Source organism: Taudactylus pleione, unplaced genomic scaffold (assembly GCF_031769625.1).
Source record: "Taudactylus pleione unplaced genomic scaffold, aTauple2 ptg000201l, whole genome shotgun sequence".
NCBI classification, from domain to species: domain Eukaryota; kingdom Metazoa; phylum Chordata; class Amphibia; order Anura; family Myobatrachidae; genus Taudactylus; species Taudactylus pleione.
The window spans coordinates 61689649-61704694 of record NW_028284603.1 but is presented as its reverse complement, the minus strand read 5'-3'; the positions used below and the strand labels follow the sequence as shown (position 1 = coordinate 61704694).

Below are 15046 nucleotides of genomic sequence, written 5' to 3'. Positions count from 1 at the left end.
TTGATACCTGATAAGACACCACCTCGTGGTCGTACCTATCCACTGTCCTTGCCTGAGACTCAAGCCATGATCGAGTACATCTGGGACAACCTGGCAAAGGGGTTCATTCGCCCCTCTACCTCACCTGCCGGAGCTGGGTTTTTCTTCGTTGGCAAGAAGGACGGTGGTCTAAGACCATGTATCGATTATCGAGGCCTTAATGACATTACTGTAAAGAATCGATACCCTCTTCCCCTGATTACTGAGTTGTTTGATAGGGTCAAGGGCTCTGTCATTTTTTCTAAATTAGATCTGAGAGGGGCTTACAACCTCATTCGTATCCGAGCTGGCGATGAATGGAAGACCGCTTTTAATACCAGAGATGGACATTTCGAATATTTAGTAATGCCTTTTGGATTGTGCAACGCCCCTGCTGTCTTTCAGAGTTTCGTTAATGAGATTTTCCGGGATCTGTTATATGTTTCGGTTGTTGTCTATCTGGATGACATACTGATTTTTTCACCCTCCGTGGCTAAACATCAAGAACATGTTAAAGAAGTTTTGACCCGTTTGAGAGAAAACCACCTTTACTGCAAACTGGAGAAGTGCGTCTTTGGTGTGCCCAGTGTACCTTTTCTCTGCTACGTTATTTCTGGCTCCAGTTTAGAAATGGACCCCAAGAAGGTACAAGCAATTCTGGATTGGACCCGACCTCAGATACTGAAAGCCATCCAGAGATTGTTGGGCTTCACCAATTATTACAGACGCTGCATCAAGGGATTTTCTACATTGCTGGCTCCCATTACAGCCTTGACCCGCAAAGGTGCTAATCCTTCCCAATGGTCACCTGAGGCAGAGTCTGCCTTTCATCTTATAAAACAGGCCTTTATCACAGCACCAGTTCTTCGACAACCAGATCTGGACAGGCCTTTTTTGTTGGAAGTAGATGCATCATCTGAAGCTGTGGGAGCAGTCTCGTCTCAACGTTATGAAGACAACCGAGTCCATCCTTGTGGGTTCTTTTCTAAAAAATTCTCACCTGCCGAAAGGAACTACGCCATAGGTGAGCAAGAGCTACTAGCTGTTAAGTTGGCGATGAAGGGATGGAGATATTTACTAGAAGGTGCTAAGTTCCCATTTACTGTATTTACGGACCATAGAAATCTCCTATTTCTCAAAAACCTTCAATGTGTGAGTCCTCGTTTAGCCCGCTGGGCAATATTGTTTGCCAGGTTTCAGTTCACCCTGACCTTCCGGTCTGGAGCACTTAATCAGAAGGCTGATGCCCTATCGAGATCTCTCCTCTGTAATGATCAATCTGATAATCAAAGCAATACCCGTCTTGGAATCAAGAGTCTTTGCCGCATTACAGCTTCAGCCTCCTACGGGAAAATCATTTGTGGCCCCGGAATTAAGGAAGCGGCTTCTCGCTTGGGCACATTCCTCTCGCTTCGCAGGGCACTCAGGCACTCGGAAGACCTTGGAGTTCCTGAAAAGACACTATTGGTGGCCTTCTATGAAGGCAGATATAATGGAGTTCATCTCTTCCTGCTCCTCCTGTGCCCAGCATAAATCATCACGACAAGCTCCAGCTGGGGAATTGCTTCCACTACCTACTCCATCACGTCCATGGACGCATCTCTCCATGGATTTCATCACAGACCTGCCAGTCTCTCAAGGCTTCAACACTATCTGGGTTGTAATAGACCGATTCTCTAAGATGGTCCACTATATACCGTTGAAGAAGTTACCTTCTGCCCCTGACCTGGCACAGTTGTTTGTCCAACACATATTTCGTCTACATGGCCTTCCTGCTGAAATTGTCTCTGACCGTGGTGTGCAGTTTACTGCAAAATTCTGGAGGGCTTTGTGTTCTGTTCTTCAAATGAAGTTAAACTTTTCCACGGCCTACCATCCGCAAAGCAACGGCTCCACCAAGAGAGTTAATCAAGATCTAGAGACTTTCTTAAGAATTTTTATGTCATCTTCCCAGGACAATTGGGCTGTCTTGCTGCCGTGGGCCGAGTTTGCACACAATGCTTCCTACCACTCGTCAACTAACCAAACACTATTTCAGGTTGTTTATGGCCTTCATCCTCGTGTTCCCGAATTCCGAAGCCTGCCTGTTTTTGATGTTCCGGCCGTAGAGGACACGGTGCGGAATTTTGCTGCCATCTGGACTCAAGTATGGTCTGATTTGTTGAAGGCATCCTCTCGCTATAAGACCCAGGCCGATAAGAAGCGTAGAATAGTTCCACGCATGCAAGTAGGAATCCAGGTCTGGTTGTCTACCCGGAACCTTCGTCTAAGAGTTCCTTCAATGAAATTTGCACCCCGCTTCATCGGTCCCTTCACCATAACAGAAGTCATTAGTCCAGTGGCTTACCGTTTACAGTTACCCCCATACCTAAAAATTCCTAATTCCTTCCATGTTTCCTTATTAAAGCCCCTGGTCCTGAATAAGTTCCATAATGCTCTACCTGCTTCTCCTCAAGTCCAGACGGAGGGAGTTGAGTTTGAAGTCGCCCAGGTCTTGGACTCTCGTCTGCGCAGAGGTCATCTACAGTATTTGCTGGACTGGAAAGGTTACGGTCCAGAGGAATGTTGCTGGACCAATGCTCGTGATGTCCACGCTCATCAGGAGTTTCCATTCTGCCCATCCGGAGAAGCCTGGTGAGTGATCTGAGGCCATCCCAAAAGGGGGGGTACTGTCACGGCCAGGGTATTTCAGCATGGTGCTAGGCGGGTGTTACCTGTGAGGTCATTGTGGCGCGGGCTGTCTGGTGGCGGAGCTGGTGTCTGGCGGGGGGCTTTGGCTGCGCGTGTTGTTGTGCGGGCCTGTTGTCACTCTGCGCTGGTAAGGCCTGGCGGTGTCTCCGTTCCATTTGGCATGGGTGCCGCCATCTTGCCTTCTGGCCATGTGATGCAGCTGGCAAATCCTGGTGAGTCACATGTTCCCTCCGGCCAGTAACAGCACGGCATGGGGTATTTAGGAAGGGTCAGTGCCTTCCTTCTTTGCCAGTGCAACATGTATCTCAGCCTAGCTGAGGGAGTTCTCTGTGCTTATCCTGTTCCTGTGAATTCGCTGTCTGCCAGTCTGCCTGTCAGCTCCTAGCTTCCACTGGACTACCCCGCTTCCTCCATCACCCTTGCCCATACCTGAGTGCCTGAGCCTGCTGACATCCTGCTCATTGCCTTAGTTCACTACCTGCATACCTGGCTATTATTTTCCTGCATCACTACCTGCATACCTGGTTGTTTATTTTCAGTCTCACTACCTGCACACCTGGACAGCTCTAATTGTTTCTACTTGGACATTAACCCATTACTCCCACCACAGAACTCTTGTGCACATTTATATATTCCTGGACTTTTATTTACTGCCATATTTTATGTCTTCTCAAGCACTTTTTATTCAAATCCGCTTCTGTGATCGCTCCTGCTACCACCCCGGAACATAACACTCTTGCAGCAGGCAGTGGTAAGTACCAAAGGAGAAGATAAGTGCCAGGTACTGGGTAGAGGGGTCAGGATGCTGTAGCGGATATTAGGGCCTAGGAGCTGCGATATTAGCTGCCTACAACCAGCTCATCCAGGCCACACCCCCCAGAAAATTCTAAATTTACTAAATACTCTGACTCTTTCAAATTTACTTTCAGGTTATTGATGAAAGATGATTGCTGCTTTGCAATAAAATCATGTCTGACTAGGAGAGCCAATCTGTCACAAAATAGATTTATTAAATCTTCTGATGATATCTGTAAAGTTTCAAGGTTGCAGCGATCAACAGATACCCATTGGCAAAAGGTGACCTCTTCTAGGAGGTTTTCTTCAAAAGCCTCTTCTAGAATACTGCGTATCCCAGCATCTCCAGGGCACAATGTACATTCTCCCATGTTGCAATCTATATTTGCAGGATTGCACAGCATTTTTGCTAAGCAGTGTTTATATGTGTTCAATTCACCATTGGTCAAAGCTCCTAATTTTGCACTTTCAATCATTAATTTTACATTCTGGTGAATTGTACATACACAAACTGTATGCGTGCCTCTTTGGCCCGCCAAAATACAATGTTTTGGTCGAAGCTCTGCAAATTTTGAAATACTTATTTTAGTGTTAGGAAATTCTCCCTTAAATAGTGTGTAAGCCTCCTTTAGATTACACAAAATAAGTCGTTTTGACATTTTTATTTTAGCCCCATTTGAATCGACCACAGTTTTATACCAGGCATTGCTCTGCTGACTTCATCATTTTCATAAAATGAATGAACAGTTTCAACAAGGTCTCCAGAAAGGTTTTTACCTAGTTTTGGGTTGGGACTTTCCAAAATTCCTTTTTCTTTGACAATTTTTTTGGCTTGTCTAACCATATAGTTTGGTGCGTTAAATTTCCGCATGATTTTTCTAATACCCCATTTTTGTGGTAAGCAGGTCAGTATCATTAACTTCTTGGTTCTACTTGTAGAACTCAAAAAATGTGCTTTATGATTTTGCAAAACTCACTCATTTAGATCCTCAGCATCACTCTCAGATGAATCTTCAACTGCTAACAAAAGTTTACGTTTCATAGCAGAGTCAATTTTCTGAAGTTTCCTTGTAGCATACTATTTGGATTGAATCTTCTTTTTGTCAATAGGAGACTCCCCTAGCTCCTGAAGAGAAGTGTTTAGTGTCTCAACTATGTTTGACTGCAACAAAAAGCTTGGCTCCTTATCCGAATCTGAAATGGATTCCTCATTAATCTGAAGAGAAGCGGGTTGATCTATATTATTATTTGTTTTTAATTATCCAATTTATTTTCTACAGAAATCACAAATTTTAGCTCCTTTAGGCATTTCAGGGAACAAACAACACATCCATTCTGAAACATTTCTCAACCTTTTTTTGTTCCTAACAGTGTGGTTATTTTTTTTCTAGTCATTGAAACACTGTAATTTTAAGAATACACTGTTTTCCATTCTGTAATTTAGATGGCTGCCTATTGAGTATTTTGAAAAAACCAATGCACCTGAAAGAAAAAATATTTTTGGTAAGTTATCAATTTACAAATAAACCAATTAAACTAATTTTTTTAACTCAGTTTATTGTACTTACAACATGCTATTAACTCCTTCACCTTATTAAAAACTTTAAAACTGAATGTTTACCTTGATTGATAACACTGTTTATTTATAACACAAACATTTAATAACAAATCACAGTATAATCAACTGAAAACATCTTCCAAAACACCACTAATGCACTTACATCCACTCAATCCTGACTCCAGACACAGACTAATATGTATTGCGAGGGGAGGGGGCACTGGCTGGGTGCAGTGTCATAACTTGTCAAGAGCTTGCACAGACATGCTACAAACTGTACTGCAATACTTAGTATGATTCCTGACCAATGATTCATGAGAACTTTGATTCATGAGCATGAACAATGCATTAACATTGTTCATGTTCATTCGACTAGATGGACCAAGTGGGTCTTATCTGCCGTCAAATTCTATGTTTCTATAGGGTTGAGGTTACCAAAAAGTAAAAAAGGGCAGACTAGATTGGCCAAGTGGTTCTTCCTGCTGAAGGTAATTGGGGTTTTTAAACAGCCGCTGCAGGTGCATAAATGCGGCTTTGAGTGGTGAGGAATAGCACTTAGCTTTTTTTGGGGGGGGGGAAATAACTAGTCCCATCAAATTTGGGGTACATGAAAATGGGTGCAAGCATATTTTTAGGTCCCTAAAGTGATTCTTTAAAAATCCACCTGCCGCAACCACCCGCATTCTAGAAAACACCTGCCGCATACTTGGGGACTCCCCCTGAGTCAATGTCGCTACTTTTTAAGTTTGTCCCCCAATTTTTTTTTTTGCCCCCAAAATGAAACCACTTTTTTTGGGGTGTCCTATGCTTTAATTTTTTTGAAACAGATTATTTTAAGGGGACATACCAAAGGCTATTTTTTTTAATTCTGCACCCTAAAACCCCAATTCTGCACTTTTTTTCGTCCACCTAAGCAGTGGTGAAAACTATCCCCTTTTTTTAATTTGGATATGGGTATAAGTAAAAAGAGTGAAAATTATAACAGGCTTTTCGCTCCAAATTGAATATGGCCCTTAGTGAGCACAATGGAGCAAGCTGGCAGCAACTAAAAATGATATATTAACAGAAAAAAGAGAAAACGCACTGGTCCAATCCAACAAACACCCTACAGTATTATTGGTATACTGGATGCCACAAATGGAACCAAGGTTCAATGGAGTTCTATAGGGTGTGTGCTCCCAACTACCAATGTATGTACATATTGGAAAGGAAAGGGTAGTGTTATGGTACACTGGTCGGAAAAATTCCCAAATTATATAAAAAATAACCTTTATTAAATATTCATTAAAAATATGTGTATTCCCCTCCGAAAATTGAAATAACGGCACGGTGCTTGAAAATATAGATTAAAGAGATGAAAAGAAAATTGAGATTAAAATAGTATGCCAAAGGTGCTTGCACACACATATACAAAAATGTACTCCTTCAATTATCAATATATTGGGGTATTATCCTACCATATGAAAAAGACACAAACAGGGTGATGTTGATGAATGTATAGAAATAGATCGAAACTTATTGTTCTGTTATAAGAATCATTTATGGAAATAAATCTTTTATCTAAAAAACTGTATGTTGACTATTATCTATGAGTGAGAGAATAATCAGATTAATATCAATTTGATAACTGAAATTGAGCCACAATTTGAAAGAATAATCCTGTTTTCAATCTCTCAGGGGTGAGTCATAAGCAGACTTGAATAGATAAATTATAATAGACAGAAATGATGAACTACTGCGGTATTATCTGGCTGAAAATCAGATGCTATTATCCTGATAGTAAAATAAGTAATAAGTCCTTAAGGCCCCCATACACGGGGCGATAAAGCAAGCAATCCGACTGATTGGTGCGATTTGCCTGCTATATCGCATCGTGTATGGCCCTGATGGCGGGCCAAGCGCGCTCCCGTGGGGTCGTACATCGCACCCCCTGATCTTTCTGCAGGACCAATCGATCAGGGAATGCGATGTGCGATCCCGTGGATTGCTATGCGGGTGGGGGTGGGAGGAGCAGGCATATCGGGCGGGCGGCCACCCGATCGCACCGTGTGTGCGGACAGCTATTGGGACGATGCAATGCACCATGTATGGGAGCCTTTAGAGACTATTTCATGTTGTTTCTGCCAGCAAGCAGTATAATGTAAACAGTATCAGTTCTGCTTTAGATACATTGTGTTCAATTGAGATGTTATAAATAAGATAGTTCACAATTAGTAGCAACTTATAACACTGCGCAACAGTGAAAATGTTTCCAACATGAAAATAGTTACTTCTAATTGATTTCAGCATGCAAGGAATGAATATGACAATTAAAACTCTGTTAGCTCTCGGTTCCGAGAAATAGCCCATTTATGATGATGTAGGGGTAATTTGTTAAATACTAGGGAATTATGGTGTCTAGGTAATAAATAGGTTGGCAAACCTGAATATAGGAATGCTGAGTCATTGTAGGCCATGGAAAAAAATGTCCATCCCAGTCCTTTGGTTGATTCAAGCAAAATTTTTCTGCCCCCACATGAAACTTGGACTTATGAAGTACTTTGTAAAGGGGATGAGCCAAGATGGAGAAGGTAGCAAGTACCTGAGAAGACAATTTCCACTCCAGAATAATGCTAAAGTTAAGGATGGAATCTTTGTTTGACTGAGTCCTCCAGGTTAATTGGAAAGCGGCATGGAAAGCCTTTAATGGTTTTGTGCATGGCTTTTTGTGTAACGAAAGAGCTGGAAACTCTTTCCAAGCACCTGTGAAAGACTATTAAGTTGATCTGAGCAGTCACTATTTTTCATGTAACGTTAGGGACACCTTGACCGGTGCTTAAATATAATTTTTCCAAATATATGCAACAAAGATCTCTGAATTTCTATTATCATGTAATATTCAAATCTCATTGCTGGACTTTTGCAGTGTGCTGGGTGGAACATTTTTTTCTAGTCTAGAGTAAACCCCTCCCTTTTCAAGCACCATTGAAAGACTATTAAATTGATCTGAACAACCACTATTTTGTATTACTGAGCTGGAAAGGTAAGCAGTTATGAGACCGGCGGACGCATGCCCGCCGGTCTCAATACCGACAGCACAATCCCGGCAAGGGATCTAACATAGGCGTCGAAATGCCGACACCTATGTTAATCCCTACGCCGGGACCCTGTCAGGACACCGGACCGATCGTCCAACACCGGGGGTATATATGTAGCCGGGGATGGGGGGGTTAGGTTTAGGGCGCCCTGGGGGGACTTAGGGTTAGGCACCTCCCCGGGGAGGGTTAGGCTAGGGGAAGGGGGTTTAGGCCCTAGTGGGGGGGGGGGTTAGGCACTTACCCTAAACCTAACCCCGAGAGGGTTAGGTTTAGGGTCTGGGAGGGGGGGGGTTAGGTTTAGGCATTTACGAGGGAGGTTAGGGTTATGCTGGCAATACACGGTATGATTTTCTGTCCAAAAATTCAAGTAGTTGGTTGGTTGGAATGAAAATCTGGTATGGTATGAAAGCAAATGACAATCAGCAATTTTCTCCCAAACGCAGGAAAATGGACAAAAACTGTTGTTTGAACAAATTGTTTAGAGAAAACATTTAACAAACTTGTCTGAACGAGCATTTTAATCTAGTTTATGGCATTTAGGAGCAAATTGCTTATCATCATTTACTCCCATACGTTACCAGATTTTCATTCCAACCAACCAACTAGTTGGATGGTTGGACAGAAAATCTTACTGTGTATGGCCAGCATTAGGCACTAAGGGGGGAGGTCAGGGTTAGGCACCCCAAAAGGAGGTTTAGGGGGGGGAGAGGGTTAGGAATACTTAACTTACCTCTGCTGTCTGGATCTTGTGCATCGGGCTGCCGGCGTCGGGATTTGAACCACGGAGCTGACATCCGGCGGTCAAACATACCCATTCCGCTGGAAACTATGTTGAGATTGTGAACAACCTTCTAGAAAAGTATCATCAATTAGGCTGCAACATGTCTCTCAAAATCCACTTTCTCGACGGTCACCTTGCTTCTTCCCTGACAACTGCGCTACAGTGAGTGACGAGCACGGTGATTGATTCCACCAACGCATTTCAGCAATAGAAGGAAGATATCAGGGTAGATGGAACGCTGCAATGCTTGCTGACTACTGTTGGACTGTGACAAAAGATGCCCCAGAAAAGGAATACAAGCGACAAGCAAAGAGAAAGAGCTCTCATGAATAGGCCCCTATTTGAGATAGTATTTCGGTTGCTGTAAGTTGTTTCGTTTTGTGTTCATATTTGCGATTGATTGAATTGAAACAACTGTTATTTATGTTGTATCAAGAAAATATCTGATTATTTTAAAACTGCTTTTCACTATGACTATCACTACCCCATATATCGTCATGTTTTTAAAATATTGAATTTTAGCTGCATTCCTGTGTGGTGCATTTCAATTTCTAAAGACTAACATGAAAAGTAACGTGAGCCACATGAAATGACAGATACCAATTACATTTTATATCTATGGGAATTAATAATTACCTTCACTACCTTTCTCCCTCTGCCTGTTCACATCTTGCCCACCTCCTCAATCTCTCACTTTCATCTGGCACTGTCCCTTCGGTATTCAAACATGCCCTTGTCTCTCCCATTCTTAAAAAACCTACCCTTGATCCTAACATTCTTTCCAACTACCGACCCATCCCTCTTCTCCATTTTGTCTCCAAACTCCTAGAGCGTATTGTTTACAACTGCCTTACATGCTTTCTTTCCTCTTCAGTCTGGCTTTCGTTCTCTCCACTCCACTGAAACTGCCCTCACAAAAGTCAGCAATGGCCTTCTTGCTGCCTAATCCAAGAGCCACTACTCTCTACTCATTCTCCTTGACCTCCCTGCTGCTTTTGACACTGTGGACCACCCTATCCTCCTGCAAATCCTACACTCCCTTGGTCTACGTGACACTGCCCTCTCCTGGCTGGCCTCCTACCGATCTGATTGTTCCTTCTCTGTCTCCTCTCATTACTCCTCTTCCCACCCCACTTCCAGTAGGTGTCCCACAAGGACCTCTACTATTGCCCCTCTATACGTCCTCTCGGGATGCGGTTAAGATGCCAGCGGACAGGATGCTGGACGTCTGTATACTGACACCCGTCAGAAAGCTATCGCGATCCTGAAGCGAATAAGATACCAACGTAGGCATACCGAAGGCAAGTATACTAGCGTTAGCCCGGGGACAGGGGAATTAGGATTATGGAACTGGTTAGGTTTAGGGTGCAGGGGGGAGGGAGCGGGGGTTAGGGTACTTACCGGCTCCTGTCGGGATATTGAAGAACGTCCAGCGGTATATCATACAGATTCTGTGCTCTCTGGGTGAACTCTACAGCTTTTTTGATCTCCAATATCAGCTCTATGCTAATGATACTCAGATCTATCTTTCCTCCCCGACCTTTAACCCCCTCTCCTCACTCGTATTTATATATACACTTAATTTATACACATGGAGAATACATCTCGTTAATAAAAGGATCTTTATATACATGATATAACAATCATGAACAGCACAAAAACATTGCCATATCAACATTTACCTTGAAAAAATAAGGGTACTTCCTCATCTTTGCGGCCCCCTACTGGGGCCGGTGGTTACGCTACTTATGTATCTTCACTGTTCAGTGAAGATACGTAAGTAGCATAAACATGAGGAAATACCATTCGGCCCCTTGCGGGCTCGCTGCGCTGGCCACATGGATATATTCCCCCTCTATACCCACTTGGATGGTAGGGAATGACGTTGGACACTGGCTGATCTTTACGGTACTTACGTATCTTCAGATATGATCAGCCAGAGTCCAACATCATTCCCTACCATCCAAGTGGGTATGGAGTTGGAATATATCCATGTGGCCTGTGCAGCGAGCCCGCAAGGGGCCGAATGCCTAACCTCCAACATGACCCATTCCATTAGGTACAAAATGCACTGCTCCTGGACTTCCCACCTAATGTATGATTGTAGCCATCTGTGTTGACCTAGGCAATTGATGAGACAGGCGCTTCAGCACAGGTGTCGGCAGTCATAAATTAGGAGGGAAGACCATGAGCAGAGCATTTTGTACCTAATGGAATGGGTCATGTTGGAGGGTCTGCGAATGGTATTTCCTCATCTTTACGCTACTTCCGTATCTGCACTGACGGCTCCAGCAGGGGGGCCGCAAAGAAGAGGACGTACCAAAATAAGACTATTTTAACTGGAAAAATAACCTAAGTGCAGGTGGCGTTGGTTATAAGACACTTCGTCCACGGTTAAAACCGTGAGGCACTACATTATGCGCTGGTAAAAATCCCGCGGTAGTAGTATCGCGGGACTGCAGCGAGTGACGCTAAAGGGACTTTTTTCCCATAAAACTTTAATAGTACATCCGCGTTGTGAACACCGCAGCTGGATCCAGGCGCTTACGACTGTCAGGCTGCGATCATTTGTCAGACTCTGCTACTTGTTGTTCCCAAAACAAAGATGGCTTCTGTCCACGTCGCAGAAAAAGGGTCGTCTCAATAGTCACATGATTTGGTACTGAAGTGACGTTTTCCTTTTAGCCAACCAAAGAGCGGAAAGTTGATCACCATGCCAACGTGTTCCGCCCCTGGTCTGTCGCTCCTCCGGCGGCCGGCCCCAGGTTCCTAAACATGGTGAGTGCTCTGTGCTCGGACGGTGGTGCCATGCGGTGTGCGAGGGATGTGGAATCACATGTTGGGCAGTGGTCATTGTTGTGGTGCTATATTATCTGCTTTTCATAGACGAACAGCAGTCCACCTGATATGGACGGAGATCTAGGCTATATATAGCGGCGGGCTTTTGGCATCATGGAGCTCTCCAGTTGTGTATATAAGTTGGCAGCATCATGCCTTGCCAGCCTGTGACCAGGTGTGTGCTGGTGAGACATAGGTTGGATACTCCATCCACCATAGGTTATGAGCCATAGGTTGCCTTCTTCCTCCGCCAACCTATGGTTCACCAGCTGATGAGCTGTAGACTGCCTACCTCATTTACATCGCTGGTGATTCATGTCATATACCTTATCTGTATAGCTGATTAAACATAGGTTGCCAACCTTATAAACACAGCTGGTGATCCATATGCTGCATACCTTACCCATACAAGCTGGTGAGCCATATGGTGCATACCTTACCCATACAATTTGGTGAGCCATATGCTGCATACCTTACCCATACAAGCTGGTGAGCCATATGCTGCATACGTTACCCATACAAGTTGGTGAGCCATAGGCTGCATACCTTACCCATACAAGTTGGTGAGCCATAGGCTGCATACCTTACCCATACGAGCTGGTGAGCCATAGGCTGCATACCTTACCCATATGAGCTGGTGAGCCATAGGCTGCATACCTTACCCATATGAGCTGGTGAGCCATAGGCTGCATACCTTACCCATACGAGCTGGTGAGCCATAGGCTGCATACCTTACCCATACGAGCTGGTGAGCCATAGGCTGCATACCTTACCCATACGAGCTGGTGAGCCATAGGCTGCATACCTTACCCATACGAGCTGGTGAGCCATAGGCTGCATACCTTACACATACAAGTTGGTGAGCCATAGGCTGCATACCTTACCCATGCGAGCTGGTGAGCCATAGGCTGCATACCTTACCCATATGAGCTGGTGAGCCATAGGCTGCATACCTTACCCATATAAGCTGGTGAGCCATAGGCTGCAGACCTTACCCATGCAGCTGTAGACTGCCTACCTCATCCACATCGCTGGTGATTCATGTCATATACCTTATCTGTACAGCTAATGAGCCATAGGTTGCAAACATTAATGAGGCATATGCTGCCTACCTCACCCATACAAGCTGGTGAGCCATAGGCTGCAGACCTTAACCATACAAGCTGGTGAGCCATAGGCTGCAGACCTTACCAATACAAGCTGGTGAGCCATAGGCTACCTACCTCATCCACATTGCTGGTGATTCATGTCCTATACCTTATCTGTACAGCTGATTAGCCATAGTTTGCTGACCTTATAAACCCAGCTGATGAGGCATATGCTGCCTACCTCACCCATGCAAGCTGGTAAACCATATGTTGCATACCTTACCCATGCAGCTGATAAGCCTTAGGTTGCCCACTTTATCCACACTAGCTGATGATACATAGTTTACATACTTCGTCCATTCCAGCTGATGAGCCATAGGTTACCTACCTCATCCACACAACTGTGGAGCCATAGGCCCTCATTCAGAGCCGCACGCTATTTGCGGTCGTTCGTTTAAAATCAAGGGGTGGCTATTTAAATGATCCGTACGCACATTGCAGTGTGTTCACACCTCTAAGTCTGAACGAACGAGCAAAACATACGCTCGTTTATTTGTTAAAAACGCCCCCTGGCCGCACGCATCCTACGTCATGTCCGCTATTTATTAGATTAATCGAGTACATCGACCAGCGTATGAACTGCTCGCTATTCTTGTGGTTGGTGTTTGCTACCACAAATTTGCGTGCAGTTCTGGCTATAAAATAACCCAGTGACGTGGTCAATGACGCTGCTGTTTTAAATATACACACCCATAAAACGCCCGTTTTGACCTTTAAGCACGCCTGCGTTCGGATCTCCACTCCCCATTTTCAAGCACCTTCCCCTGTTACCACCCACATACGCCTCATTCTGTCACTCAAAATAGCAGGCACTCGCTATATAGCGTACAAAGGATTTTCGGGCGCACTGACTGGTTCGCGCATGCGTACTAAAAAGCGTACGCATGCGCAGATGTGCAAACATCGCTCGGAACGAGCGTACTGCCGCTAACGAGCGGCTCTGAATGAGGGCCATAGTTTGCCTGCTTCATCCATACCAGGTGGAGAGCCATAGGTTGCTTACCTCGTTACCACCATCTGGTTAGTCATAGGTTTCTCACCTTATCCACACCAGCTGATGGGCCATAGATTGCCTATCTCATCCACCCAGCTGATGGGCCATAGTTTACCTGCTTGGTTTCTTACCTCTATACCACCATCTGGTTAGTCATAGGTTGACTAAGTTCAAAGTCCCAGTTAAGTTGTGGTCTTTTACTATTATACTATTACATTTTTATAAAAATGACAATGCGTGGTAAGTTTTTTTGTGTTGTTAACAATTGATATCTGGTTATTCACTACGTAGTCCAAGGCATAATTATTATTTTTATCTTTAAGTTACATGGCACCACAAGGGTTCCGTGCGAAATTGCAGCAGCGATCGCATTAGCGTCCACTGCTGCGTCAGATCCAGTTTGTTAATAACAGAAAGGAACTTTTGATATTAAAGCTTTTTTTACACTTCCCAAACAGCAAGGGTTTTCTATGGGGGCAATTCAATTCACCGAGAGTTGTAGTGTCAGGAGGGATCTATTCAATTCACTACAATGTTTACTCGGACGGGAAGCAGTTAAGTCAGTGAATGTTGGTTCTCGCGACTTAACCTGGGTGTTTAGAGAACCGGCACGCTCCGACTAAAGTGCTGGCCGCGAGGCTGTTACCTCCTGGTACTATTCAACTCCTGCTGAATTGGGTCATCCCCTATGTGTTTCTACTAAATTTGCTTTATGTAAAGTGTCACTGTAACTGGGAAAGAAACCAGTACTGAAAGACATAAACCCATAATATAGTTAGGTATTGTTGGACTATTGAATGAAATGTGTTCATTATTGGAGGTGTCCCCTTTAATTTATTAATTAGAAGCTAAATGCTTTAAAAAAAGGTCACTTTCTCTCATTGTTGTTTAACACTTATTAAAATTAAATTGCATGGATAGGTAATGCTATATATTAAGTTTTATCAAATAATTGACAAACATAATTGTAATATCTTTTATATATTTTTGTTTACTTTTTTGGTAAAGGGGACTATATATCTTTTCCGGAAAACACAACGTTCTCTATTTGGAAAGTTAACACAGGAGTTTCGACTGGTTGCAGCAGATCGCCGAGTAAGTAGATGCTACGACCCCAACAGTTTTAAAGGATTTTGGTGTACAGAA

General features: G+C 43.9%; 1 protein-coding gene across 2 annotated transcripts in view; it reads left to right on the top strand.

Annotated features, from left to right (window-relative positions):
* Positions 1-11442: 11442 nt before the first annotated feature.
* SLC30A6 (solute carrier family 30 member 6) overlaps positions 11443-15046 on the top strand; it is a 58869-nt gene continuing 55265 nt past the window's right edge. Inside the window, exons 1-2 of one of the 2 annotated variants that reach the window (XM_088477419.1) lie at positions 11443-11698; positions 14909-14995. In XM_088477419.1, the coding sequence (XP_088333545.1) occupies positions 11696-11698; positions 14909-14995 (90 nt within the window). In that variant the 5' untranslated portion in view covers positions 11443-11695. Of the gene's footprint in view, positions 11699-14908; positions 14996-15046 lie in introns of those variants that run through there. The other variant, XM_088477418.1, reaches the window with a different exon arrangement.